The 27,225-nt window shown below is 37.5% G+C and overlaps 5 protein-coding genes across 8 annotated transcripts; 2 read left to right on the top strand and 3 right to left on the bottom strand.

Moving 5' to 3' along the window:
• Positions 1-754: 754 nt before the first annotated feature.
• LOC125186982 (protein JOKA2-like) lies at positions 755-3,551 on the bottom strand. 2 transcript variants are annotated; one of them, XM_048083472.1, is made up of 6 exons: positions 3,244-3,551; positions 2,376-2,974; positions 1,919-2,276; positions 1,558-1,707; positions 1,119-1,463; positions 755-1,025 (listed from the first exon to the last, which is right to left on the bottom strand). In XM_048083472.1, the coding sequence occupies exons 1-6, from the start codon at positions 3,265-3,267 to the stop codon at positions 924-926; spliced, it is 1,578 nt and encodes a 525-aa protein (XP_047939429.1). In that variant the 5' UTR covers positions 3,268-3,551; the 3' UTR covers positions 755-923. The 2 variants fall into 2 exon arrangements, with proteins under 2 accessions (XP_047939429.1, XP_047939430.1); XM_048083473.1 differs by having other exon boundaries at positions 755-1,009.
• An 807-nt stretch (positions 3,552-4,358) lies between these two features.
• LOC125190897 lies at positions 4,359-4,984 on the bottom strand. The gene has a single exon (XM_048088317.1). The coding sequence runs from the start codon at positions 4,851-4,853 to the stop codon at positions 4,488-4,490; it is 366 nt and encodes a 121-aa protein (XP_047944274.1). The 5' UTR covers positions 4,854-4,984; the 3' UTR covers positions 4,359-4,487.
• A 1,151-nt stretch (positions 4,985-6,135) lies between these two features.
• LOC125191198 (plant intracellular Ras-group-related LRR protein 3-like) lies at positions 6,136-8,523 on the bottom strand. The gene is made up of 3 exons (XM_048088707.1): positions 7,771-8,523; positions 7,131-7,297; positions 6,136-7,057 (listed from the first exon to the last, which is right to left on the bottom strand). The coding sequence occupies exons 1-3, from the start codon at positions 8,518-8,520 to the stop codon at positions 6,430-6,432; spliced, it is 1,545 nt and encodes a 514-aa protein (XP_047944664.1). The 5' UTR covers positions 8,521-8,523; the 3' UTR covers positions 6,136-6,429.
• Positions 8,524-10,879: 2,356 nt separating this feature from the next.
• On the top strand, positions 10,880-16,899 carry LOC125188259 (copper methylamine oxidase-like). 3 transcript variants are annotated; one of them, XM_048085028.1, is made up of 12 exons: positions 10,880-10,997; positions 11,087-11,394; positions 12,569-13,077; positions 13,417-13,529; positions 13,637-13,967; positions 14,051-14,266; positions 14,371-14,607; positions 14,956-15,141; positions 15,245-15,385; positions 15,564-15,832; positions 16,169-16,250; positions 16,522-16,899. In XM_048085028.1, the coding sequence occupies exons 2-12, from the start codon at positions 11,208-11,210 to the stop codon at positions 16,642-16,644; spliced, it is 2,394 nt and encodes a 797-aa protein (XP_047940985.1). In that variant the 5' UTR covers positions 10,880-10,997; positions 11,087-11,207; the 3' UTR covers positions 16,645-16,899. The 3 variants fall into 3 exon arrangements, with proteins under 3 accessions (XP_047940985.1, XP_047940984.1, XP_047940986.1); XM_048085029.1 differs by having other exon boundaries at positions 10,887-11,394; positions 12,569-12,678; positions 12,772-13,077; XM_048085027.1 differs by having other exon boundaries at positions 10,886-11,394.
• Positions 16,900-18,173: 1,274 nt separating this feature from the next.
• Positions 18,174-22,489, top strand: LOC125189052. Its single transcript, XM_048086222.1, has 2 exons — positions 18,174-19,019; positions 19,840-22,489. The coding sequence occupies exons 1-2, from the start codon at positions 18,258-18,260 to the stop codon at positions 20,869-20,871; spliced, it is 1,794 nt and encodes a 597-aa protein (XP_047942179.1). The 5' UTR covers positions 18,174-18,257; the 3' UTR covers positions 20,872-22,489.
• The last annotated feature ends 4,736 nt before the right edge of the window (positions 22,490-27,225 follow it).

Raw genomic sequence — 27,225 nt, 5'->3', positions numbered from 1 at the left:
ATTGCTAATTGATACTAATGTCAGGTAACAGAGGTTAATCTAATTTCAAGATAAAATACTTGCCTTTATTAAAGATAATTTCCATTGAAGTTTCATTTTATAATTCTAATAATTATATTACTATGTTACAATAACAAGAAAGTATGGACGTCATAAAATGACATCCGCAGTAACATAAGTATTGTTTTGCTAGTTTTCATTTTCACTCCTTCTCAACATCAATATTTTGAATTATTATTTCAACATCAATATTTTAAATTATTATTTCAACATCTCTCTATCATGAACTTTCCAAATGAAATACTCCATCGACCCTTTTAGAGTAATTGAAAAATACGCACCATTTTCTACTAACTCAGTTTATTAAAAATCAATATTGTACAAAAATGAGAATACACATTCCATATTTCACTATCTTTTACACTCACTTTCCATCATATTCCACAAAAACTTATATTGAACTCATCCAGAACTCCTAATCGCACATGAAGAGAATACAAGATTGAAGAACCACTATGTAAGAATTCCATTGGCTAAGAATTTTCGTCATCATTTGTGTACCCATTATTGTTATTGTTGTTTGATTGATGTTTTGTTTAAAAAATAAATAAACCAATCATTAGTGTTATTCTACTACGTTTGTGCTGCATAAAGAAAAGCTCATGCTTAGGAGACAAACAGAAAGCACGTTACCTTGACCATTGGCAAAGGGATATCGATCAGACATGATATTGCATGTCTATCACAAAGAGAATGAAGCAATAAACACATGAATAGATACTGAAAACTAGAGAGCAATGTCTATCAATGTTAAAAACTTATATAAAAATAGCTACTAAGTTCAAAAAAAACAATCTAAGCCCCCTTGAGGTCCACACCATTTATTCATAGCCATCATATACGTGGATCTTAAACAATGCTTGCTAAACCTCCTCCACTCCAGAGATAAGGCCCATGACGACGCGCTTGATGCTCCCATTATTCTTCGTCAGCAGCTTCTTGTTCATTTCTGTGTTATGAAAACCCTACACGTCAGCAAAATTGTTACAAGAAACACGGATTGAACAATGTGGGTGGTAAGAGGCAAGCAAACAGGATGGTGAAGTTAGGGAGCCTACCATCTCTTCGAGCTCTTCGAGGATGGGATCCCACTCTGAAACACCACAAAGATCATCCACTGCTTGGTCGAGATCATACCCGTTCATCCTCAAGAGTTGCTTGTTCCGATCGACCTGATCAAATCCCATCTCCTTAAGTTCCCCCAGAAGTTTATCCTCCATTAGACTCTTTTTGTGAAGCTCAATAGATTCAGGTATACTAGCAAAGGGTGTTCGACGAGGTGGTGGTGGTGGTGGTGGTGGCGGTGGCAGCTTGTATATAGGTGGTGGTGGCGGTGGCAAGTTAAGATTCAAATCTCTCAGTGTCTCACGAGGAGATTCTTCTTCAATAGCAGGAGCCTCAACCTGTGGAGAAACACACAGAAGCAATCTTAAAGTCAGCATTTACATATTACCCTGAAAATGCAGTGACATAGTCAAAGACATCAAAGCTGTCAACCTGGATTATGACCCAAACACGCTGGCCGAACTTTTCACCGGATGGCGAAGCCAGTCTCCAATACGAGATATAGCGCCCCGAATGCTTTGGAGAGATGAAACGAATGGAAACATCAAGCTCCTGGTCTACCAGCAATCCAGCATCAGGAATCTGGCAAACAGCAACCAGATGCATATTAGGATTTTCCCTGACACAACCATAGAGATATCTAGAGGGAAGGGAACTTCATGAGAATGAGACCACATACACACGAATTTAGAAACATTAATTACTCCTATTAGACAAGGTTAAAGAGAATCAACAACCTAACAGACCACGTCATCCCTCCAAACCTTATCAAATGTGACAAAATACCACTCACCGGAACTTCAATAGATTCTGCATTGGTCAATTGATCGCCTCCGATCCAAACAAGTTTTGTTTTCTTGGGCCATGCAAGTGTACCGCTGTTCCTCATCCTCCATATCTTGGTAAATGGAGTTAAAGGTTCCATCACACAACCATCAAATATGTTAACATCTTGGATGAAGCGGCTATCTAGCTTTTCAACATTTGGTTCAACCTTCGAACCTCTCAAAACACGAGGGATCGCACCCCGGTCCCTGGCCCGTAAATATGGCAAATGATGTTGAGCAATTGTTGGGCGCTCTATTCTGACACAATCATTGCCATTCCCTATTTTACTATGGCAATCTAGGCATAAGTCATAATCCAACTTCCTACAAGTGGAAAGCTCTTGTTAGTAACAATACCTCAAAATTAAACTATGCATAAAACCAATCAAAGAAATAAACAAATAGCCTAAAATAAGTTCTTACACTTTAGACTTGAACCTGGGGCCAACTATAGGAACTATGCCACAACCATCACAACCAACCCCCCAATGACAATAACTCCCACTGCTATCATCTTGACCACGACTTCCCCTAAAGGGATTTGCATCAGAAGCAGAGTGTGGTGAAGCAGCTGAGATATTTTGCAGTGGTGTACCAGAAATTGGGCCCTCATAAGTGCCACATACACGACGAATTAAGCCCAAATCTACATCATCTTTTTTAGGATACATCATCTTGGTAGGTGGATACATCATCTTGATAGCATCACCTACAGCAGCTCTTGAGTTTCCGGTGATCAGATTTGGTCGAGGTTGGTAAGTTTGGTTCGCATTTGTAACATTGTTCACATTCACAGTTACTCTCACAGGGTCGAGGTCCTGTTTCACGATATCGCAAAGATCTTCGTCGTCAGCAAGAGTAATGACCTCATTATCTTCATCAAGATATGTAAGCCTCAGATCAGTGCCAGGAGCAAGGCTGAAGAGATAAAGGACCTTCTCTCTCAGCCCATCCATGCTCACAAAAAGTTTGTCATCAGTAATAGGGGCATTGAAACGCCTAACCACATTCCCATACTTGAACTGCGGAATGTTAAACATGATTAAGAACTCAAACCAAGAAACCAATAAATAAATCGATTATACTCACTATAGTAAGGCAACCTTTTTTAGAACACGCGATTGATTCAAATAGCCGGTGAACGAAAACACAAATCACAGCACAGATTATGAACGTCAATTAGATTATCAACAAAATCAGTCATTGACACACAGATTAAAAGGCATAAAACCACAAAAAGAAGAGCATTAAAAATCATAAAAGAAAGTTGGACTTGTAACAAAAATAAAACCTTGATCAAGACATAATCCTCCATAGCTAAGAGCGTTTCAGGTAAGGCAGCGATTAAACAAAGAGAAGCCTCAGCCCTATAAAACCAAAATTCGCAGATTTTCCAACAAAAAAAACACGAAATTAACGGAGAAAGAGCGAATATCTGAAATCAGTTTGATCGAAATCCGAGAGAGATTTTCACGGCAATCCACGCGTATCCGTTAGCCGCGTCAAATTATCGATGATCTCAACGAGTGAGAGAGAGGTACTGCAACGCAATGCATCAGTGTGTGTGTGTGTTTATATAGGAGGAAGATGACGAATAGTGTGATCTTATTTTATCAATATTGCCTAATTTTTTAATATTATTTCCTTTCTCTTTCCTTGTTTATTAAAATCTTTTCTTTCTTCCAAACATATCTTTTCCTTGTTAGCGTCTGACGTGTCTTTTTAATTGGCGGAAAATTGATGACGCGGATAGACTGGCTCAATGTGATGTAGGGAATTATAATTTATAACCGCTGTTGGCCTTATTCTAGCTGATTTTTTGGATATTTAGGTTAAGATTTTATCGACGTTTGTTATTTAGTTACTACTACTCAATTTTATATTGTCATATTATTGGTCCATGTATCGGTCATTTACTCGATTTTTATTTTTTGTAGTTTTTGGATTAATTTTATAAATAGTCACCAAATTGTATTTGTATCAAATTGGTTACTAAATTTAAATTTATCTCAAAATGAAAATTCAAATTGACACATAAGTTTTATATTTTACAATTTACACACCAAATGATTAATGGGAAAGAAGTACCCAGCCTGGCCCGGTCCAGCCCAACTCGAAAAGGTTATGGGCCTTTTACAACTAATAAATTCATAAACATTAAACTTATTTCTATTCCAAAATTAATGCTGTGCACATGTATATAATCTGATAAGCATAAGACTTGGAAGGAAAATTCTTGGGAATATTTGAGTACAATAATATATGTGATTGTGCTATAATTATATTTCATACAATAGCAATAATTAAATAACCCCTCACGTAGGAGAGCACATTAATGACCTTTTTAACCAAAATATACTCATCTTCCATGTGTGGAAAAAAAACAAACAAACAAAACCATATAGCTACAAGACAAAAGTAATTTACTCATTTAATTTATCTGAACAAAATAACAAATTAAATGTGCAAAATTTCTACATTCATAACCTAGAGAGAGACAAGAACTTGGGGTTGAACTTCATCAATTGGCTTTTCCTAGCCAAGCAAAGCCATTCCCATTAGACTCATAACAGTGGCACATGTAAAAGCCACAAAGCTCTTCTCTTTGATCACAACTTGCGCCAAATACATAGCCACATCCGATGTGATCTTCCTCCCCTCCTTAGCCAACACGCGGCGGCGCTTCCCCGCGAAGGCCAGGAGCACCAACACCGTTATCCACGCCACCAGCGTCGTCCTGACCGCTAGGACGATCAAGAACGCCAACACGAGCACCAACGCGGCCGCATAGTAGCCGGAGGAATACGCTGGCCGAGAAACCGATGATGCAATCAAATAGAAAGAAATCAAGGAAAATACGAGGCAAGTTGTAGTCTTGGTGGAATTTGTGATTTGTTCCATGGAATGTTTGGAGAGATATGAGTTGTGAGATGGTGTGTGTATGCTTTCTTTAAAGTATATTGTGTAGTTGGGTTGTATTAATATAGGTTGGAAATATGGGGAAGGGAATTGGAGGTATAATTTGGTGCACATGGCAAGGTTGGCAATGGGGATACCAACTTTAATAATTTAGTTGGTGAAATTGGACAATAATGGGGGACTTTCACATGATTATTTGGCGTAATTAGTGATTTTAGGGACATAGTGATAGTACATTGTATGTTTTGGAGTGTTGATGTTCCGAAGTTAAAGATGGGAATTTTTATGCTTTTAATTATAGTTATTTGAAATGTTCCCATTTTTAGGCATGTATAGTCATTTTAAAATTTAAATGTTTATTGGGAACATCTTACAATGCACCGTCCCGTTGCTTAATAATATGTGCATGTATATATATAATATTACAATGTGTATCTTGATAATTTCGAGAATCTTAGAATATGAACTTTTCACATACTATAATGGGTGAGTTCAAATAATTAGATAATTTAAATGGTTCACACAAATAGAAACTTAATTGCTATAACGGTGTATATATAAACTCCAAAATTTTATTTCAAATTCAACTTTTAAATGTTAATTTAATTCTGAAATGTTACCATAAGTTACCGATATGGAGATTTATGTAAAATGCATATTCAATTAAAATGAACTAAATAATTATTTTTAAATGACAAAATTATCTCCGTTGTATATATAGTAAGTAATACTTATTATGTAAATTTATCACTACTCCAAAAATAAAGCAAATCATACAAGTATCAGTAAATTCATACTATTAGGAAACAAATTATATGATCCTCGTATATATATGTTTGCCTTTTCGTAATGTATAAAAACCAATTAGTCACTTGAATAAAATGATATTATCACCATATATAAAATCATCCTATCAATCAGGTTCGGATCAAATCCGACTGCTGCAAAAAGTATTAGAGGAGTATTGAATTAAGCATTTTCACCTTATTGTGCAGAAGGGAGATTGCTAGGTTTTTTGACGTTTTTTAATTATACTATTTTATTACCTATGTGTTTATCTAAATAAATCCCATTAATTTAACAGTATATATGTGCCACGATTGAAGTGACTCAATAAATTTAATTTATCGTTTACATTTTACACAACATAAATATAATTTGCGCATATGCAAGGTACTTGGTCTAACATTCATGCCTTCAAATGCACAAGGCTCTATGCAAATAATTTAAATGAGTACACATTTAGGTAAGCGCCACACAAGCATTGAAAAATTCAACCACACTAGTTAATACCAAGAAGATAAGAACAATACAATCTAACTACAAATGTATCCAAAGCCCCTAGACTAAACTTTCTTTATTACCAATACCCTTAAATCCCTACCACTCAAAAAACCTCTCTAACTCTTATTAATCTGACACGTGACATGTACTGATAAAATACGATAATTTATAATTTAGGTAGCGTCCGAGCAACACTTGATCGTCCGCCCTTAAGTGAACCTTCTCAACATAGAGGGCACTCTCGATACACATGACATGTACTGATGAAATAAACTCAGTACTGATGATCTAGGTGGCTGTCAGCATCCGAGTCAAACCCCCCAAACAACGTGACCACGGTCCTCAGCCAGCTGGCCCCGCGGCTGAGCAGCCCTTCCTCCTCTGTCTCCTCCTTCACAAACAGCATGCTCTTCTCATCATCCACATCCATCAGCATATCCACCCACCTCTTGGTCATGTAAGCCATCACCGCATCCAGCCCGGCCGAAGCTACGCTCGTGGGGGGAATCTCGAGAGGATTCCCATCCAATTTCAGCTTGGTCAAATTCACCAGCCTCCCAAACGTGTTAGGCAGAGCATGAATCTGGTTGTTGCTGAGATCAAGCTCCTTGAGGCTGATGATGTCCGAGATTGTCTCAGGCAAATCAGTTAGGTCACTGAAATTACTGCTCAAATTTAGGGTTTCCAAATTTGCCAATTTCCCAATTGTTTGTGGGATGGCGTGGAGTTCGTTGAAGTGCACATCCAAGAGGCGCAGGGACTTCATCTCAACGATGGAGGTCGGGAGGGACCGGATCTTGTTCAGCTGGACGCGCAGGCGCTTCAGGTTCACCAGCTCGTGACCGATGTTAGTTGGGAGGTACGTCAGCTTGTTGAAGCTCGCGTCCAGCTCCTCTAACGACCTGCGCAACACGCGAAGCGTGATAGGTATATCCCCTTCTTTTTGTCAATTAGGGTTAGGGTTAGGGTTTTTACCTGCAGTGGCAGATGCTATCTGGTAGGGCGGAAAGCTTGTTTGAGGAGACATTCAAGATTTTGAGATTCTCCAATAGGCCCATGGAGTCAGGCAGTGATTCTAATAGGTTTGCTACAAGAATTAGCTCTTCCAGATGCTCTAGGCCAGCAATTGAATCTGGGATCCACTGTTTCCCTCACACAAAACAGAAATTGGGAAAGAATAAGTCAAATGTCAATTTCAGATCAAATCAAACAAGAAACTAAGGCCCTTCTTGGTATAATGAAATGGAATGTGATTTCTACTTCAATTCTATTTACTTGCTTGGTAGGATGGAATGAAAATGTAAAGGAAATGCAAAAAAATTCCTACTTTCATTCAATTCCATTCCATTTTATTATACCAAGAACGACCTAAAAATCCAGTATTCCACTCTTAAAACAGTTGGCAATGACATGAAAGTCTGCTTTTATACATACACTGGCAGCAAAATAAGAGCTTTACAATAATCTTGATATCTAGTATTAATCAACTGATTCCAAATTAAGGCTTCAAAAATGCAATGCTGTGTGTTCAAAAACATTTTATTCTTCACATAAACAAAAATAAAAGTGAACCAAAATCAAGTATATATGCATAATATTAGTGATTGATTCTAACCTCAAGCTTGTTATAAGACAAATTGAGCACAACCAACAAATTCAAGCCCCCAAACTCCTCCGGCAAGATCTTCAACTTCCTCCCGGACAAATCCACCTTCTCAATGGCCTTCTTCCCGGACTCGGCGGCCTTCAAAATGGCGGCCACCTCCTCATTCATCAACTCCCCAATCTTCATCACCTCCCCGGCCTCCTCATAGTCCTCATAGTCATCCTCCCCTTCCTCATACATCTCGGCCTCCGCGTCCATATCCGCGGCCGCCTCCTCGTAGATGCTCTCGAGGCGCTTCTCCGCTTCCTCCAGCATCGTCTCGTAGGCCTCGTGCATCTCGTCCAGCTCGATCACCGCCTTGCACACCTTGTAGTCCTGCATCGCCTCCTCGGACGTGTCCCCGGCGGCGTCGATCTCCTCCACGCGCGCCCGGGCCACGTCCACCGTCTCGTGGTCGGGCCGGGGGCCCAGGGCCTCCAGCACGGACCGGGACTCCGCCACGTCGTTCACGGAGTCGCGCATGGCCGCGGCGAGCTCCGGGTTCGAGATGTGGGGCATCCGCTCGAAGCTCTCGAAATGGGGCGATTCGGAGTCCGGATAGATGTCGTTGTCGTCGTCGGGGGAGATGGTGAAGGAGCGCGTGATGACGGCCGGGAGGGCGTCCATGACTTGGGAGAGGGAAGGGAAATTGGAGGCTGGCGTCGGATTTGGATCCGTTGCGGTGGGATTTGGATCCGTTGCGGTGGGATTCGGATCCATGACGTCGATGTGTGATGTTTGTGATTCTGAAATTGTGGTTTCAGTGTGTGTGGGGATGAACGATTGAACGCGATCGATTAGCGTAACCGTAATAACTGTCGGGTCGGATCGAATCATATATATTTACTATTTAGATTAATATTTGCTAATGTCTTACTACTACATTTAACTGATTAGGGATGTTGATTAACTTTAATTAACAAGCACCGTGTATGATATACACAGGAAAATAGTACTCCCTCCGTATTTTTCTTTTTGGTTTATCTCAACTGAGATGGAGAAAAAATTCAGTGTTCCAGGCATACCACGGTGGACATCACCAATAAACTTTTGACAACTAGATATATACATGGTAACATGGAGTCATGGACCACACCTCCACCTATAAACACATATGGCCGCACATATATTGAAATTTTGCATGTCCCTATATAACACATATACACACATTAATTACGTTGTGTTTAATGCACTTAAATCTTCACATTAAATATAGATTGTGGAGAAAAATTTACATACGTAATAGTCATCACCAATTTACATTGTGGAGGTATATTTTTTTATTACTAGCATTGTATATAGGAGTAATATTTAATGCCAATGGCATTGTTTTTTTTTTCTTATTGCTAACATTGTGCACAATAAATTATCTATATAATGTATGGTTACAATATAATTTTTATTTTATTTTTCCATGGCGCGTTAATTTGGTAATATTTATATTCAATGCTAAAATATAAAGACAGTTAATAAAATTAAACTGACCAAAAACTGTTTTTACTATATTAAATTTTCGTTAGAATACCATAAAATATCACTATAAACAAAATAGAGTGAATGGTTGTCATAACAAATAGGAATTAAATTTCAAATAAAAATAAATAAAATTATTATACTCAAAATCACCACCATAAAGTTTAATCATATAAACATTATTCGATAGTTTGTACATAAAAGGTTTTCATAAATAAAATAGTTTTAAGAGTTTTGTGATGACTCTAAATCTGAACTATTATTTATTTATTTTTAAAAATATTTTATGTTAGCGGTAAAAAATACTTCCCACCATTTAAGTTGGTGATGTATATATACTTGTTGTGTAAATTTAACTCCACACTCTTATTTGATGTGAATGGTTTAAACTTTAAATGAATTGAATATAGGGTAATTAATGCGTGTATATATAGATATTTGTGGACATGCAAAATTAGTATTTCATCCCGTTAGTTTATTACTTTATTCAGTCATGCTATTACTTCATTCCGTTAGTTTATTACTTCATTCAGTTATGTTATTACTTCATTTCATTAGTTTATTACTTCATTTTATTAGTTTATTACTTCATAATGTGTTATGACATAATTATCTTTTAGTTGAAGTAAATTCAGTATATAATGAATACGAAAAATTACTTCATAACATACATTCATTTAGTTAATTATATAGTGAATATAGTTCATTATTTACTTTAGCAAGTTTTTATCTAATAAAAAAAATTAAAAAAAAAATTTAAATTTTTTTTAAAATTTTTTTTAAAAAAAACATTAAAAAATTAAAAACATTTTTATTTAATAAAATATTAAATTAATTCTAAATTAATCATAATCATAAGATAAAGAAAAATGAGTGGCCCAAATTTGATCTCTAGTTCGGTCTTTAAGAAGGTTCGATATTAATCACAACTCTAAGTCAATAAGTACAATGTTATAGAATAAAAATTGATTTGACAGATGGTTACATATTTGATCAATCTAAATTTACGGTGGGATCTACGGTGGGATGACTAGATTTTCTGGAAAATATTTTATCTCTATTACTTTTAATTTTTTTATTCCTCTGCTTTTTCACTTTATAGTGGAGTATATTTTATTTTCTCCACTTAACTCTTTAAATCTCATACCTAAACAAGATGGATGAAATATTAAATTAATAAAATAATAATTATAAATACTCCTATAAAATAACACAGCACAACACAAACCATACTCAGCGTATTCCATAATTGAAAAAGTGACCGTTAATAATTTGAAGGAAAAAAAACCTTTACTTAAAATCACGACTTGACTGAATTTATCTTCACATTCACTAACACTTCACAAAATTAAACTTGTTTTGATTACGGTCTACCAAACATTTATGCTGTCAACGCAGACAAACTATGCTAAAATTCCAATGATCGTACTTTAATATCGACGTCCTTATCATCGAAACCCATCATTGTGCAATTGCTAAAAGCCAACACAACTATCGCACCCCGCACTTATCGAATAAGCATTCGAGTTTTAATTGTGAAAAAGATAGAGAAAAGCAAAAAAAGAAAAGAAAAATACAAACCACTAAATCCAAAAAATCATTAATAAATACACACACGAATCATCACTTTTGTGAAAGGAACCTCACTGCTTGCCCCATTCCTCTCAGTCTGCAACTCGCCCCTTCTCTCTCTATCAATCGACAATAGAAACGATAGATAGAGAGTTAGGATCGCCGATCAGCTTACAATCTCTACGAATTTTAGTTGCTGATCATTTTTCTGCATATATACTTACTCAATCTGCCTCAACAGATTTGCAGCGACGTTTGGTGGCGGCGCTAGTCTGAGAAACTTCCTGTTTCTTCTTCTGCTGTATGTCAGAGGATTTCGACGCGCATTGCGGTGGATCCGGTGAGCTCGACAACCAGTTGCAATGGCCACAACTCAGAAAGAAGCGACGCGTCCCGGTCAATTTGCTCAGGTAGCAGCTGTCCGCCGTGAGAATGTTTCCGCCTCCGCCGCTGCTGATTGGGGCGTAGCGTCTGCCGCGGAAGATCTCCAGAGAAAGAACCTCACCTCCTTAATCAGACCCGATCCTGCTTCCAAAGCTACGGCCAAAGGTTTTCCGTCTCATTTCACCTCTTTTATTTTTTTTTTTAAGTTCGAAAAAGTAAAATAAAGTATTTATACGAATTTATTTACTCTCCAGCATTCATGTACCTGTGTGTCGCCGTGTATGTATGTTGCTCTATGTATTTCGTGCGTTTAACATCTTAAAGTTGTGGTCGTGGTTCAGTTGAAAATATTGACAACTTTTTTGATTTTAAAGTTGTGATTGTGGTTCGGTTGAAAATATTGACAACTTTTTTGTTTATCTTTTAGCTGTGTTTATTTTATAGTCCATACTCTTGTTACATCGTGGCTTGTTAATTTGTTTGTCCTTGTTAGGCGAATAGATGCGATTGATAAAATTTTGTATCTACAAGTCTTGACTAATTTGTCGGTCTGTTCATTTTTTAGTCCATGTGTGAATCGGTATCTACTGCCTGCGTATATGGCGGAGTGAAAGAGCATATGCTATTGTTTCATGAGGGAAAAAAAAGAAGGAAGTTATGTTATGAGTGAAAGAAGAAAACAGTTGAATATCTAATCATGCTGGAAATTATTTCTCCTATTATGATAAAGCTCCAAAGGCTTGATAACCTATTCATGTTTGAAAGTCCATACAACTTTACATTGGCATTCAAGTAACTGCATTATCTATGTTTCAGAGGTACTTCATGAAGTAATATGTTTAAACTGATTAAGTAATTTGAAATTAATCCACTAGAATTGTTTCATACTCTTCATACCTCCATTTGGTGGTTGGTGCTATATGTTCAAATACCTCTTCATTTTCTTTTTTCATTTTATTTTAAATTCGTTTGTTGCACTTGCATTTTGGAATTATTTCCATACCAAGTAGACAATAAAGGTTAGATCTGTCAGTGGTGTCGTAGGTGATAATCATGCACTTTTCATAATAATCTGCGATATATTGTGGTTTAAGCCATAATGTTTCCAAATTGTTTTATATCTAGCCATCTAGGAATACTATCATTTGGCAGGGCATGAAAGTTTTTTTGATTGCTATCCTACAAGGTGGATGCTTGTTATCCCCTAATAGTTTACCTTTTATATTACCTATCGTATCTATTTGCATGAAGAAGATGTCTTAAACCTCTATCAACTAGTTCTTCGTATATTAAATAAAATTTTATGGAATATTTACTGGTTAATGTGTTGTTGATTCAGGGATCCAGATCATGCTAAGAGCTGAAACGAAACATCCTTTGGAACCTTTATCTGCTGCTGAAATCTCTATAGCTGTGGCAACTGTCAGAGCAGCTGGAGCCACCCCTGAGGTTCTTCATGGCTTTCTATTTATATTTTCTTGCCCAAGTAATATTATCTTAATATGTTGTCTTAACTCTAGTGTACATTTCTTTTCTTTCCAGTTGAGAGATAGCATGCGGTTTATTGAAGTGGTTTTGTTAGAGCCGGATAAATATGTTGTGGCATTGGCAGATGCTTATTTCTTTCCCCCTTTCCAACCCTCATTGTTACCTAGAACAAGAGGAGCACCTGCAGTTCCTACCAAGCTTCCACCAAGGCGAGCCCGACTAGTTGTCTACAATAAAAGATCCAATGAGACTAGTGTGTGGATAGTTGAGCTGACAGAAGTACATGCTACCACTCGAGGTGGACATCATAGGGGAAAAGTCATTTCTTCTACAGTTATCCCTGATGTTCAGCCACCAATGGTATCTCTGACAACTGAAGCTTTTCATGATTCATTATGTCTAATTTTGAGTCAGTTCATAATCATATTTTCATTGCTTATAAAATTTGCAAAGTGTCTCTTTAATCTATTATATACCACTGGGCAAGAACAGTAAACAAACTATTTTGAGCTGCATTTGAGATTGCACGACCACTCTGAATCTTTTACCTTTCTACTTTTCACATTTTACAGTTTTGTCTGATACTTGAACTGAAATATCCATGCAGATCAGCCTTGCAGAATTATATTTCTGACTTTAGCCTGTGATAAAAAAATGTTCACTTTCACATTCTAAATTATTTGTATATCCTAATTTTAGGACGCTGCTGAGTATGCTGAATGTGAAGCTATTGTCAAAGATTACCCTCCATTCATAGAAGCAATGAAGAAGAGGGGCATTGATGATATGGAACTAGTCATGGTTGATCCTTGGTTAGTAACATATAATGTGATAAGTATTTTTGCTTCTCTTAAAATAGAGTTCTAAGCTCTCACTGTCAGATATACCAACTTCTTAATGCCTTCATTGTGCGCTGCAGGTGTGTTGGTTACCACGGTGAAGCTGATGCTCCTAGTCGTAGACTTGCAAAGCCACTCATTTTTTGCCGAATAGAGAGTGACTCCCCACTAGAAAATGGTTATGCCCGACCTGTAGAAGGAATTCACGTTCTTGTTGATATGCAAAATATGGTGGTAGTTGAGTTTGAAGATCGTAAGCTGGTACCATTACCTCCAGCTGATCCACTGAGAAACTACACCCCTGGTGAAACAAGAGGAGGGGTGGATAGAAGTGATGTCAAACCCCTTCAAATTGTACAACCTGAAGGTCCTAGCTTTCGAATTAGTGGAAATTATGTTGAGTGGCAGAAGGTAGTGGATTTCTTTCTCTCTGCTTTAAACATTTGTCATTTAATTTATTTGAATATACCAATAATGATTGAATTGTTTGCCAGTGGAACTTTCGTATTGGGTTCACTCCAAGGGAGGGTTTGGTCATTCATTCTGTTGCCTATGTTGATGGTAGTCGAGGTCGGAGACCTATTGCCCATAGGTTAAGTTTTGTTGAGATGGTCGTGCCCTATGGAGATCCCAATGAACCACATTACAGGAAGAATGCGTTTGATGCTGGGGAAGATGGTCTTGGAAAGAATGCCCATTCACTTAAGAAGGTTTATGTTCCTTCTAAGTGACCATTGCTTTCTCAGTTTAATTTATTCTGCATTGATCACTTACACTCAATATGACGGCCAAACTAAGACTTTTACTTTTTCAGGGATGTGATTGTTTGGGGTATGTAAAATATTTCGATGCCCATTTCACAAACTTTACTGGAGGAGTTGAAACAACTGAAAACTGCGTATGCTTGCATGAAGAAGACAATGGAATTCTCTGGAAGCATCAAGACTGGAGAACTGGCCTTACAGAAGTTCGTCGCTCAAGGCGCCTCACTGTTTCTTTCATTTGCACTGTAGCTAATTATGAATATGGATTTTACTGGTACTTTTATCAGGTAAGTGGATCACACTTAAGTCTGCTCATACAATAACTGTATGTTGGTCTATCAAATGTATGGCATGACTTGCATCTTCCTTGTCTACAAGTTTGCTCTCTTAGTGAACCATTATTATCCACTAAGGCATATTTAGCAAAAAGTGGACATACTAATTGTGAGATATCCAGCAAACTTATTTGTTTTCTAATTTCAGCCTTCTTATCTTTTTTCTCGCTACATATTGAGACCTTTAAAATAAGCTTCACCAAGTCTTACTTTTTGATCTAATCAGCCTCTTAACTCTTTAATCAGTCATGAGATTTTTGTTTTCCACCGCAGATTCATAAACTTTGTTTATTGATGCAGGATGGAAAAATTGAGGCTGAAGTAAAACTTACTGGAATTCTTAGTTTAGGAGCTTTGCAACCTGGAGAAGTTAGAAAATACGGCACAACAATCGCACCAGGACTGTATGCTCCAGTTCATCAGCATTTTTTTGTTGCCCGTATGGACATGGCCGTTGACTCTAAGCCTGGTGAAATGCACAATCAGGTTTGTGGTCATAGGTTAATAAGTTTTTAGTGTTAATTTCCAGGAATAACACTCACGCTTGTCGTTTGCCAATGGGTGCTATGCTACTACTATCACTTCTTAGGTTGTTGAAGTGAACGTGAGAGTTGAAGAACCTGGAAATGATAATGTTCATAACAATGCATTCTATGCTGAGGAAACTTTACTTAAATCTGAATTAGAAGCCATGCGTGATTGTGATCCATCATCAGCCCGTCACTGGATTGTAAGAATCCTCACCCATTTATGCTTCTGCTTTGTCGATTGTTTTGAAAAAGCCAGGCAGTGTCCTTTTTTCTTGTCTTCGTTTGAGAAAAAATATATCCTGTCATTGATAGTCCATCGTGTTGTATACAGCCATCGAGGAATCTTATGAATTGATCATCTTCTATGAATAATTTCAGATAAAGAACACGAGAACTGTCAACAGGAGTGGACAACTGACTGGCTACAAGCTGGTACCTGGTTCAAATTGTCTACCATTGGCTGGCCCTGAGGCTAAGTTTCTGAGAAGAGCTGCCTTTCTGAAGCATAACTTGTGGGTTACCCCATATGCACGTGACGAAGATTTCCCTGGAGGAGAATTTCCTAACCAGAATCCACGTGCTGGTGAAGGCCTCGCTTCTTGGGTAAAGCAAAATCGATCTCTGGAAGAAACCAACATTGTACTCTGGTTAGTTTTCTTAATGAAACACAGTGCCTTCATTTTTTTTCCAGTAGTAAGTGCAATACTCTTTTGAAATATCAAGTCGTTTTATCCCCACTCAAACCAAGATACAAAGACGTGTGGAGCTTCAAGTTGTAAACCTAACTATGATCATAACTACCTGGGCTCCAAACTGACTTATTCTGTCCATTCTCATTTATGTGAGAATGTTTCTATATGAAGTTGGGTGTCTTCATACTATCAGCTTTAAAGTTGCACCTGCCGCTTGATTCTCATTGTGAACACACCATTGCATTGAGACACTCAAGTTGGCTCTTCTTTTGACTTAATGTTCTCATGCAGGTATGTTTTTGGAATTACACACGTTCCTCGTTTGGAAGACTGGCCCGTTATGCCAGTAGAACACATTGGTTTCGTGCTTCAGGTATGTTACAATACGATGTTATTTGGTCTGTTGTAATTCTCACTTCTCATCGTGCTGTGTTACCTATCTATCTATGAAATTTCACAGCTAAGAACCATGCTGCCAAACCCCTTTCCTGTGAAATTTACTAGATTCGTACAAAAGAGTCTACCTTATTTTTGTTCACTCTCTCAGTTATCAATTGCTTTATCATTTTTCGCACATGCCAACAACTAGATGCTACTACTTAAATCAAAACTAGTGCTTAAAAAATCACAACTTATGGGTGCAGCCACATGGATTCTTCAACTGCTCGCCTGCAGTGGACGTTCCACCAAATGCTTGTGAGGAAGATGGAAAGGAGAATGACGTGAAAGACAAGCCTGCTTCATCTGGTCTGATTGCAAAACTCTGAAGGGGTATGGATACCTATGGCTGTTTGCCTGTTTCAATAACATTCAAGACCTGATTTCTCATGAAGTTTCAATTTCAGTATTCTGCACAATAGTTTGATAAAACTCGCGGTGTCCGCAAAAAATAAAATAAAACGGGAAACTTTCCGTGTCTGTTTTCAGATGGAGAGTTGAACTCTTTAATTCGAATTTGTATTCTGTATTTCTTGTTTTTGGGACAGTACTACGCTCATAAACTTTGGTTGCGATTTTCTTGAGTTTTGAGCATTCATTTTAGAGGCTTTGCTTTGCAAAGTAAAACTACTCTATGAAAATGAAAGTACTTAACCGTCATGACTGTGTTTCACTTCGTATGTTTTAATTATATAAGATATACTCATCTACCTACATGAAACGTTAAAAATAGGTAGTGTCGCTATACGCCAATAACCACTGCCGGTTCTCTTGAATGTCTATTTAGGCAACTATTTTAATTTTTTAGTGTTGAGGAAAGAAAAGTTACTTATTTTATTAAAATGGTTCTTGCATGAATGAAGTACTATACGAAATTAATAATGAGAAACTGGCTTTTATTAACTTAATCAAGAGTGGCGCCTAACAGTTCACAGTCAAAGTCTACTTTGAGTTTTGTTTTCTTTATTCATGACAGTGGAAACGATGTAGGATGCTCTCACTTTCTCTGTAAAAATATTCTAAATTTCTCTCAAACTTAGAGTTTATTTTAGCCAATACTATGTAATTGCATATATATTTGGTATCTAGTAGGTCCACATCCCACCATCCATATCCATGATTTATTGATTCGGACATTGTATATAAGTTGATATGTACGCCATTGTTATAAGTTTATAACAATGATTGACAGACGCTGATAATTTACCGAAATGAAGTATACGAAATAGTGAACCATTTTATGAAAAATACAACGAAAGTCATCTAATAAGTTTCCATGTTTCGGTATATGCTCTGAAGAATAAAGTTAATCCCTTGAAAGTGAAAGTGGTTGTATAAACAAAATTGCGTTCAATTTTTAATCAGTTTGTATTAACAAAATTGCGCTCAATTGTATTAATCAATTTGTTAGTTGACTTCTCCGAGAACCACCAGCCAACCGATCTTGAAGTGGCATATTATAATAAGCTACTCTGTATGGTTGTTTTCAGAATAAAATAGTTACTCATACTGATTTTAATCCAAAAACTGAAGATTGAGATTCCCTCATTTTTAAACCCCCGCGCCATAAACATTATTCATTGACTTTGCTACTAATCTTTTCTCATATAAAATTGGTGTTTGTTTATTAGTGATATATCTACTCCCACACCACAACAAAAACATCCCCAGTGTCCAAGTCGTTGTCCAAGTTTACTCGGATATTTCGTAGAATGAACAAATAAAAGAAAAGTCGAATTCTTGTCTTTCCGTCACCTAATTACCGTTGGAAATGCGTGAAGTCTTTTTTTAGGCACATTCAACACGGCAAACACAGTAACGGTTGACTAGTTATAAATTGTTTTATACGCGAAAGAGGTAAGAAAAAGAAAGAGTTTCTAGTTTCTACTATAATTCAACTCTCCTTCTCCCTCAAATTCAATTCCTTCTTCTCCAATAACTCATGGCGACGGAAGAAGAAAAGCCAATCCAAGAAGTCCTGTCCCTCCCAATCCTCCTAGCCGACCGAGTCATCAAATCAAGCCAAGAAGCCGAGTCATTCAAGCCAGAAAACGCAGACCTCTCCCGCCACGTCACCCAGCTCTCCCAGCTCCTCCGGTCCGCCGCGCGCCTCACCGCCGCCGCACCCGCCGCCCTCTACGACCGCCCCATCCGCCGCGTGTCCGCCGACGTGACCAAGTCCCTGGACCGCGCGCTGGCCCTGTCCCGCAAGTGCCGGCACCGCAAGACGAACGTGCTCCACCACGTGCTGGCCATCACGACCGCCGCCGACTTCAAGAAGCTGGCCGCCCTCCTCGACTCCTCCCTGGCCGACATCAAGTGGGTCGTCTCCATCATCAACCGCAACTCCGCCGACTACGAGGCCGCCAGCCTCTCCCTGCCGCCCATCGCCACCACCGACCCCATCCTCGCCTGGGTCTGGCCCGCCATCGCCGCCGTCCACACCGGCCGCGCCGACGCCGCGCTCGAGCTCGCCGCCCTGGCCAACGACAACGACCGCACCAAGAAGATCATCGTGGAGGAAAATGGGATCCCCCCGCTTCTCAAGATGCTCAAGGAGAGCACCAACGTCGACTCCCAGACCGCCGCCGCCGCCGCTCTTTGCAATTTGGCAGATGATCTCACACGTGTCAAGATAATAGCCGATAAATCAGGAGTTCAACTCATTGCCAAAGCATTGTCTCAATCGCCTGCTAAAGTACAGGTAATTCATCCTCCTTTTTACACTTAAGACTCAAGTAATAAATTATTGCTTAAATGGTTGATTTTATCTCATTGTTTGGAATTTAGAGTGCTGGTCCAAAAGTATTTTACTACTCCTTCCGTCCCCCATTAAATAGTAAGTAGGTCCCACATTCCACTAACTCAATTCACTCACATTTTATTATAAAACCAATATAAAAAAATGAGTCTCACATTCCACTAACTTTTTCAACCAACTTTTCTTTACATTTCTTAAAACTCGTGTCCGGTCAAAGAGTGACTTCTAATAGGGGACGGAGAGAGTATTTTGCAAAAAATTCTAGTGATCCAAATATGAATGTGGTTGAGTAATCTATATATAATTTGGGTAATCAGTGTGCAGTGACGGACGCAGAAATATTTATCTATAGGGGCTGGAATTTCTAAATTTTGTTTTAGAGTATACATTTGAGTAATGTAGATAATTTGTAGGGGCTTTTACACTATAATTTACACCAAATTTGAATAAATTTTAAAAACAATTAATAGAAAAAAGTAAAAAAAGAAAATCATTGAGGGCTTAAGCCCCTCCCATACTATACTTGGGTCCGCCCATGTCACCGTGTAATGTTGGTAGTCACGTCCATACTTCGATCAAAGATATTATGTTTCCAAAATTGAAATGATGGGTGCCAAATTATAATTATTAATACAAAGAGACATTTTCGAATAAATATTGCTCATGACAGCACAAAATCGACCATTTATCCTTTAACATTCGGAAATTTATGAGACAGCTAATTGGCCAACATTGATTGATCTGGTGCTTTATTTAAGTGCAGGTAATCTTAGTAAACCTAGTATCAAAAATGTCGGAACTATACCCAACCGTGCAAGAGGAATTTGGGAGAGAGAATGTGACAAGGCCACTGGTCACACTTCTATCCATGGATGTGAACATGGAGGAGTTTGTTGAATCGAGAACACACAAAAACGCAAACAACTTGCACTCCATTGTAGGCATAGCAAGAGAGAAAAAAATCCACGGCGGCGGAAGTTTGGAGGGATCAAATTGTGGCAAACATAGCAAGAGAGAAAAAGAGGGCGAAGCAGAGGCGCCTGAGCTCAAATCGCAGCTCAAAATAAGCTGCGCCAACGCACTACGCATTCTCGCTAAAGGAAACTTGTTCAACAGCGGTAAGATCACAGATACTAAAGCATTGTTAGTTCTCGCCAAAATCATCGAGAGAGAGAGCGGAGAGCTGAAGGTTTGCTGCTTGAGAGTGGTGATGGAGCTCGCCGTCGTGGCAGAGTCCAACGACGAGCTCAAACGCGCCGCCTTCAAGCCCACCACCCCCGCGGCAAAAGTGGTTTTCGATCAGCTCTTGAGAGTGATCAACCAGGAGATTGCCCCGGGAATGGTGATTCCTGCGGTTAAGGCGATCGGGTGCTTGGCCTCGATGTTCCCGGCCAAGGAGAAGCGGATCGTGCAGTCTCTGGTGGCGCAGCTCGGCCACAGGGACCGCAGGGTGGCGGATGAAGCGGCCGGGGCTCTGAAGAAGTTCGTGTGCGATGGGAATTACAACCGGAGGGAGCATTCGGAGGCGATCATTGAGTTCAATGGGGTGGCGATGCTAGTGAATTTGGTGCGGAGCAGCCACGAGCGTTTGGATGAGCTCGTGCTGCTCTGCTATCTTGCGGTCAATGCGGGGAATAGCAAGGCGCTGGAGCAGGCGCGGGTGCTGAGAGTTCTTGAGGGTGCTGCGCGACATGCTGTCGCGCAGAACCCTGATCTTAGGGACTTGTTTGCCAAGGCCATACATCATCTCACAATCTATCAGGCTGGGACACATCATGCACATAGGCATCATTAATTTTGATATGTAGCATTTGTTGATCAACTTTAATGATGAAGAGGGAGTGGAGGTATACGATGGTTTTGAGGTGTATAGTTTCATTTTTATTGTACTTTGGTCACCCACCATTATAAAGAAAATAAATACTATCACTGAACTAAAATGAATGTGATACCATTCTTGTATAAAATGAAAGATTACTAAGCCACACTTAATAAGGAAATAGGTGAAAAAGGTATTAAGGTGGGACTTCAAAATATAAATGTGATGATCATATTGACGTCACCTGGTACATGTAAGTGAAGAGCATAAGAAATGGGACTGTTAAACGAGTCAAATTGCACACCAAGTCTTCGGTCTCTACCCGAAAATCATTTGGGTAGGAATGAAGGAATACTTGTTAATTCCAAGTCCTAAAAAAAGCTCTCTTGTAAAGTTGCATTTGGATTTGTAGAAACAGCCTTTTAGGCGACTAGTGTTGATCACTGCTCTGTATAATCTGGCTGATGACTAGTACAGAGTAGGCTGCCTGTGAGGGTTCAGTTTTAGGTTGTTGGAAAAGTGTGATGGGAGAGTTTGGTGAAAATGCATTTTGTATCCCTTTTGAGTGTTTAATGTGGATTTGCTTGAGGAGATGAAGGTGAAGTATGATGATGGTGATGATTGTTGAGGCCCAAGATAAGTTGCACTGTTGCTTTGGGGAAGCGGGCACGCAGGAGCCTTTTGATGGTGGCAGAGTTGGCCGGAGACCGCATTCCTGCATGGCTCAAGTAGACCATTGGAGTATTGGACCATGGGGTGGCAGGATGATGCGGATAGGGCAACCAGGCGGACGTTGGAGGGCACAACCAAGCACGTCATCTCCCACGGCCCCAAGCTGAGGAATCTGCTTGCTAAGGCCATACACCAACTCGTCATCTATCAGCTTGGAGTACATGCAAACACAGACTTGGTCATGTTTTGTGTGGTGAATAGGGACTTTATCCACCACAGAGGCTGAATACTTGGCAATGACAGCAGCAGTAAAAGAAAGTTTTTGGCTAAGAGGAATAGCAGCAGATTTTGGTGTGAAACAGGCCACTATAGCTATAGGATGTGATAACAGTGGAGCTATCAGCTTAGCCAAGCACCAAGTTTTTCATGAAAGGAGCAAGCACATTGATGTGCGGCTGCATTTCATTAGAGATGAGATAGAGAAGGGAAAGATCGAGGTGTTCAAAGTTGACACATCAGAGAACCCAGCAGACATGCTAACTAAAGCTTTGCCGCGAGAGAAGTTCGAGTTGTGCTGCGCTTTAGTTGGTCTGTGTAGAAAACGTTGAAGCAACTTGGTTGGCCAAGGTGGAGAATTGTTATTTTGGCTACACCATGTTGCTATGAGGAACTCTTCAGCTACTTAAATGAAGAGAGTCAGAGGAGTATCAACAGCCGTTGATCACAGCTACCTTACTCATGGCCATAGGATTAGAGATTAGTTTTCAGATCTTTTAATCTCAACCATCCATGTAATAGGCATTAGATTGTGTAAAGGTTTAAATACCTTTTGTTGAGTTTCAGTTAGGGTTGTTAAGCTCAGTTTGTAAGCTCCCGATTTTTCCCCAAATTTGATTCAATAAAATTCTCTGATTCTCTCGAAGATCTTCAAGGTTCTTGTTCTTGCTTTTGATTCCAATTACTAACAGGACTTCTTTAGAGGTGTGTTCCTATAAGATGGTGGGGAAATTTGTGGTATGTTGTTTGCAGAGTAAATGTTTGGGGAAGGTTATGGTATTGGGTAACTCAGCAGATAATTGTAGTAATTTGTAAATTTAGTCAAGCATGCAGTAAATCTGTGTTTTTTTTTGCCTTCGTATGTGCACATGGTGTTTGGAATTATTTTTCAATTATTAAAATTTTAAAATTTTTGTTTTATTAATATTTAAAAGTTATAATATCGAGATAATTGTGAAGAGAAAAAATATTATAATATATTGCATAATTTTATTAAAATCTAAAATAAAAAGAAAGAGAATAAAATTGAAAGACCATTCTTTGGCCAAATGAGAGGATCTAATATTCCTACGTGGAATGGAACGGTGATTCAAAAAGGAATGACAATTCTAAAAAGATAGTGATTCATAAGGAAAGATAATACCAAGCAAAGTAATGGAATAGAAGTAGAAATATGATTTCATTCCACGTTGAATTTCATTGCACCAAGAATCCCTTATTTCCTTTAACTAACCCGCAGATAACTACAGTTAGTAGCGTCATATCAATAATGATGTTAAATCCCTGCGTTACACAGAATTTAATGCAATTTGTTAGATACAATGAGGTTATCAAATCGACTGATCGCCTTCACAACAATTATTCGATGTGGGAAAACGTCCTACTAGCTACGTAGTGCTTTATCCTCACAATTACTCGATCCTTAAATTAAGTTAAACTAAATCATAAAACATGAAAATGAGAGCGAAAAGAAATGCTGAAAGCTACGTATTACCTTGGCTTTACAATGCAAAAGATAGTTGCTATCATAATCTTTAATTTTTTTTTGCTATCATATTTAAAACATATAGTGACGACGTGGGGCAAATTTTATAGTTTAGTTGTCGGGCTGATATCGAATCGGGTTGGGCTGAACCAGCCCATTTAACGAATGTGGATCCAGAATGTTATAACTGCAATTTCGAGATATGATGAGGATAGATGTGGCAATTTTATTAATAAATCATTTCCTACTAATATCAGATGCATTATTTCTTCCTTAATCCAGACATCAACTTATTTCTTACATTTATTTCTAACTTAATGCTGTCTATTTTAAAATTTAGGTTTAGATACAGAGATGACAAAAAGGGCTTTTTCAGGGGCCATCAAATTTTGGACCCTCGTGAGCCTTCAAAATGACTAAAGTAACCATATTACTTTCCAGATCATTTTAATCAGAATTTGGCCCCAACAACCTTTTTCACAAATTATTTCCCATTTCTTTAAAAGAAATTTGAATGGCTTTTCCTTGTGAAGTTCAAATAAGTGGAAGCCTAAAGAAAACTAGGTTTTGGGTATATCATGTAAAATGGGACACAACAAAATCCAGCTCTTTAAAGATTCCAATAACATGATATAGTGAAAAGGTTTAATTAGAATTAGATGAGATTTAATAGGTAAAAAATGCATAAGAGTCCGACCATGTTGAATTATATGAAATGCAATTTTATCTAATCTCAGACGAAGATTCAACATGACTTATATCCAGAGACGGACGCATAAATTTGTTTTGGTAGGGACTATATATCATGGACTTCGTTTTCAAAATTTTGATACATTAATTTCCTTATGTTTCGTTGTGATAATACGGGCTTTTACACAATAATTCGTACAAAAATACCAAAACTCAACGATCTTATATAGATAAAGCTAAGAGATCAAACTTCTGCCTTTTTTTTTAGTTGCAAAACCCTAAACCCCTTTCATCATACATAAATAACTTAAAGGAGAAAATGCACGGGTGTATGACTTTGTAACATTTTTAGCACAATAAATCATTCATTAATAGATCGTTTACGCCCAATAAGTTGGATATGAGTCAATTTAAACTTTGAATGTGATTTCTGATGTCAGAAACAAGTTAGCCATCAACGACGGCATGTTGCTGTCAACATATGAATAAAATGCATGATAGTATTGTTTTGTATTTGAGATTAGCCAATAAAATGCTATAGTATTGTTTTGAATAAATACACGAATTAAACATGATAATACTTTTGATTTTGTGACAATTTTAGCCAATAAAAGAGATTTATAAAGAATGTGTATTATTAGCTTGACACATGCAAATCCCACAGGGCATAGATTGATATGATAGTAGTATAATATTAATAATTTAACAAGCTAAAAGTTGTCATAAAAGTGATCATATTATGAGGCTAAATAAGTGAGTGTAGTTTTCCTAACTAAAGAATCATTAATTCGACTAATTGAATATTTCGTTCTTGATATGATGGGAAGTGATCACAATGTTTGATACATATTGAACCATGTTTGCCAACAAAGTTTCTAGATATTATGCTTTATTAATATTTGGGACAGATGCACTAATTATTAATTGACATCAATTAGTTGGAAATTGAAATTTTAAGCAAAGATTTAAATTTAAGGGCCAGCTTTAAGAAGATGGGGACATATGTAATTTCACATTAGTGTGGTGCGTTGAGGTCATGATTTGCACATGGACTTATTTAATTGAACTCATTTATTAGGGTCAATTTAATTATGATTAATTGTTTGAATATTGAGAGGAATAGATTTGTTTGCTAGATTTTATAGGATTAGTTACTCCGTGGCCGTTTCCAATAAGAAATTGTCTGCTTTTTATTTCTCAAATACATTGCATATATATATGGGCAAGGAATGTGATGAAATGAAAACTCTAAATATTGTACAAACTTAAAATTATGATCTGGACCATTAAAAAATATTAAAATATCAACAGATCACAAAAAAGCATCAAGGAAAATGTCAACAGAATTTCAACTGTAGTCAATGATTGATGATGTGTTGATATGTGTTGATACTGTGTTGACATTAAAATCTTAAAATTTTACACTGTACTGATATTGTATTGAAACTGTGTTGAGGAGTTTGTAGTTTGTACAATATACTGTATAAGTTTGCATTTTATCACTACCCATACGAGCAATATATAATGTACACACACTATTAATACTGTACTGATAGTTAACTCTTAGGAGTCGTTCGCTTCGTTTGTTAGCGAATATCAGAAATAAAACTGCTTCGGAATTAACATGGCATGGCCCACCTTCTCCATATTTGATAATGGTGTTCACCTTTTAAGATAAGGGCCCAGTTTTAGATATAATTGGAAATTATTTTAAGCCATACTTAATTGAGCTGCCCCACTTCATGAGCAAATTGCCAAAATTACCTCTGTACGCATTTCAAATTTTCATCTCCCCACGCTGTAGCAAAAATACACAGAACAGAGTTTCACACCAGTTGAAATAGAGGTAGCAAAAAGTGAAGGACATCTCTACTGTTTCGCTCTCAGGCTGCCCTACGAGGTAATTTGAATTATTTTCGAACGAGCTTGACACATAGGTTTCGAACAACGACGGGCTGAAAAATTTCGAGCTATGCAAGCCCAAATGTGATGAACATGTTTATTTGATAGGAAGAAAAATCTCGACGTTGCAATCACGGGGTACCTGAAATTGGTACCCGATTCAGCCCAAACACAAAATCAAAGCTTGGAAATGGGATGAGAGCTTCCGATCACCTTGTTTTGACAGCGAATAAAGATTGGAAACGGGATGAGAGCTTCAACACCACCGCTGGCTAGGGTTAGGGATTTCGAAAATTCTGGTGTTTTCAAATGTGTGCTGAGAAAGGGGGGAACACATAAATGAGAGGGATAATTTGGGAAGGGCACTTCTCATTTTTTGGTAAAACTTTTCTTCCAAAAAAATACCAATAGAATTTATTTATCTCATTTATGCGGCACACAGTGCTGGCTTCATCAATTATGTGGGTCCATACGAAATAAACCACATACACCGAACAACATAAATGAGCAGAAATAAAGCCATTTCTGGTGATATATGACACACCGAACGCGTCCTAAGCATTGACTGTGATGATATAAAGCACAATGTTAATATAAAACAATATGGAGTACAATATTTGAAAGAAAAATAAATTACAAATCAGAATGTGTAAGATTAAAATTAGATGTTTTGCTTGATCAATTTAATTGGCAAACAGGGGAACTATAATAATTTGATTTCTTAAAGACTTTTTTTTAAGTTTATTATATTAAGAAATAAAAATAATTATTTTAAATTTATGTTCATTTGACAATAAAAATACTATCTTTTTAACACAATACATCATAAGATACGATGCCAAAGTATTTTTGAGATGATTAATTTTGTTAAATATGACAACTTGTATATTTTATTATCGGATAAATTGTAAGAAAAAATAAAGAAACTTGGTCAAATTTTGATTTGTACTGCAGCTTCGAAAATCAATTAAAAATTCATATGAAAAATTATTGTCATATTTTTATCAGCTTATGTATTATACTGTCTATATTTTTCATTCGAACAATGTTGTATTTTTTTTATAATAAACATTGTTCTCTTTGGCAATAAAGATTATATATGATTTTTCGGCTGTCATATAGGAAGAAAAATTATATCATAAACTAACTGGGAATAAATATAAACTTCATAGTTTTTTAGTTAAGGTTGCAGAATATATAGGTTGCTTTTTTTAGTAACGTGTTCTTAAATGTAAATATCTGTAATAATTTTATTAAAACATTAATTACTTTTTTAAGGGCTTATGCTTGTGCACAGCCTACCT

The sequence above is a fragment of the Salvia hispanica genome, chromosome 5, assembly GCF_023119035.1.
Source record: "Salvia hispanica cultivar TCC Black 2014 chromosome 5, UniMelb_Shisp_WGS_1.0, whole genome shotgun sequence".
Taxonomy (NCBI): Eukaryota; Viridiplantae; Streptophyta; class Magnoliopsida; order Lamiales; family Lamiaceae; genus Salvia; species Salvia hispanica.
This window is presented reverse-complemented; position numbering and strand designations above follow the sequence as displayed.

Bases quoted from the DNA above. Each gene is read 5' to 3' on its own strand.
- LOC125186982 (XM_048083472.1), bottom strand. From the start codon at position 3,267: ATGGAGGATTATGTCTTGATCAAG. The intron at 1,708-1,918 runs GTGAGTGGTATT...GCTGTTTGCCAG, and splicing joins CAGAATCTATTGAAGTTCCG to ATTCCTGATGCTGGATTGCT. The intron at 1,026-1,118 runs GTAGGCTCCCTA...GCTGACGTGTAG, and splicing joins TCGAAGAGCTCGAAGAGATG to GGTTTTCATAACACAGAAAT.
- LOC125190897 (XM_048088317.1), bottom strand. From the start codon at position 4,853: ATGGAACAAATCACAAATTCCACCAAGACTACAACTTGCCTCGTATTT.
- LOC125191198 (XM_048088707.1), bottom strand. From the start codon at position 8,520: ATGGATCCGAATCCCACCGCAACGGATCCAAATCCCACCGCAACGGAT. The intron at 7,298-7,770 runs GTTAGAATCAAT...TGAGGGAAACAG, and splicing joins TGTCTTATAACAAGCTTGAG to TGGATCCCAGATTCAATTGC. The intron at 7,058-7,130 runs GTAAAAACCCTA...CGTGTTGCGCAG, and splicing joins GATAGCATCTGCCACTGCAG to GTCGTTAGAGGAGCTGGACG.
- LOC125188259 (XM_048085028.1), top strand. From the start codon at position 11,208: ATGGCCACAACTCAGAAAGAAGCGACGCGTCCCGGTCAATTTGCTCAG. The intron at 14,267-14,370 runs GTTTATGTTCCT...TTACTTTTTCAG, and splicing joins ATGCCCATTCACTTAAGAAG to GGATGTGATTGTTTGGGGTA. The intron at 15,833-16,168 runs GTTAGTTTTCTT...GTTCTCATGCAG, and splicing joins GAAACCAACATTGTACTCTG to GTATGTTTTTGGAATTACAC.
- LOC125189052 (XM_048086222.1), top strand. From the start codon at position 18,258: ATGGCGACGGAAGAAGAAAAGCCAATCCAAGAAGTCCTGTCCCTCCCA. The intron at 19,020-19,839 runs GTAATTCATCCT...ATTTAAGTGCAG, and splicing joins AATCGCCTGCTAAAGTACAG to GTAATCTTAGTAAACCTAGT.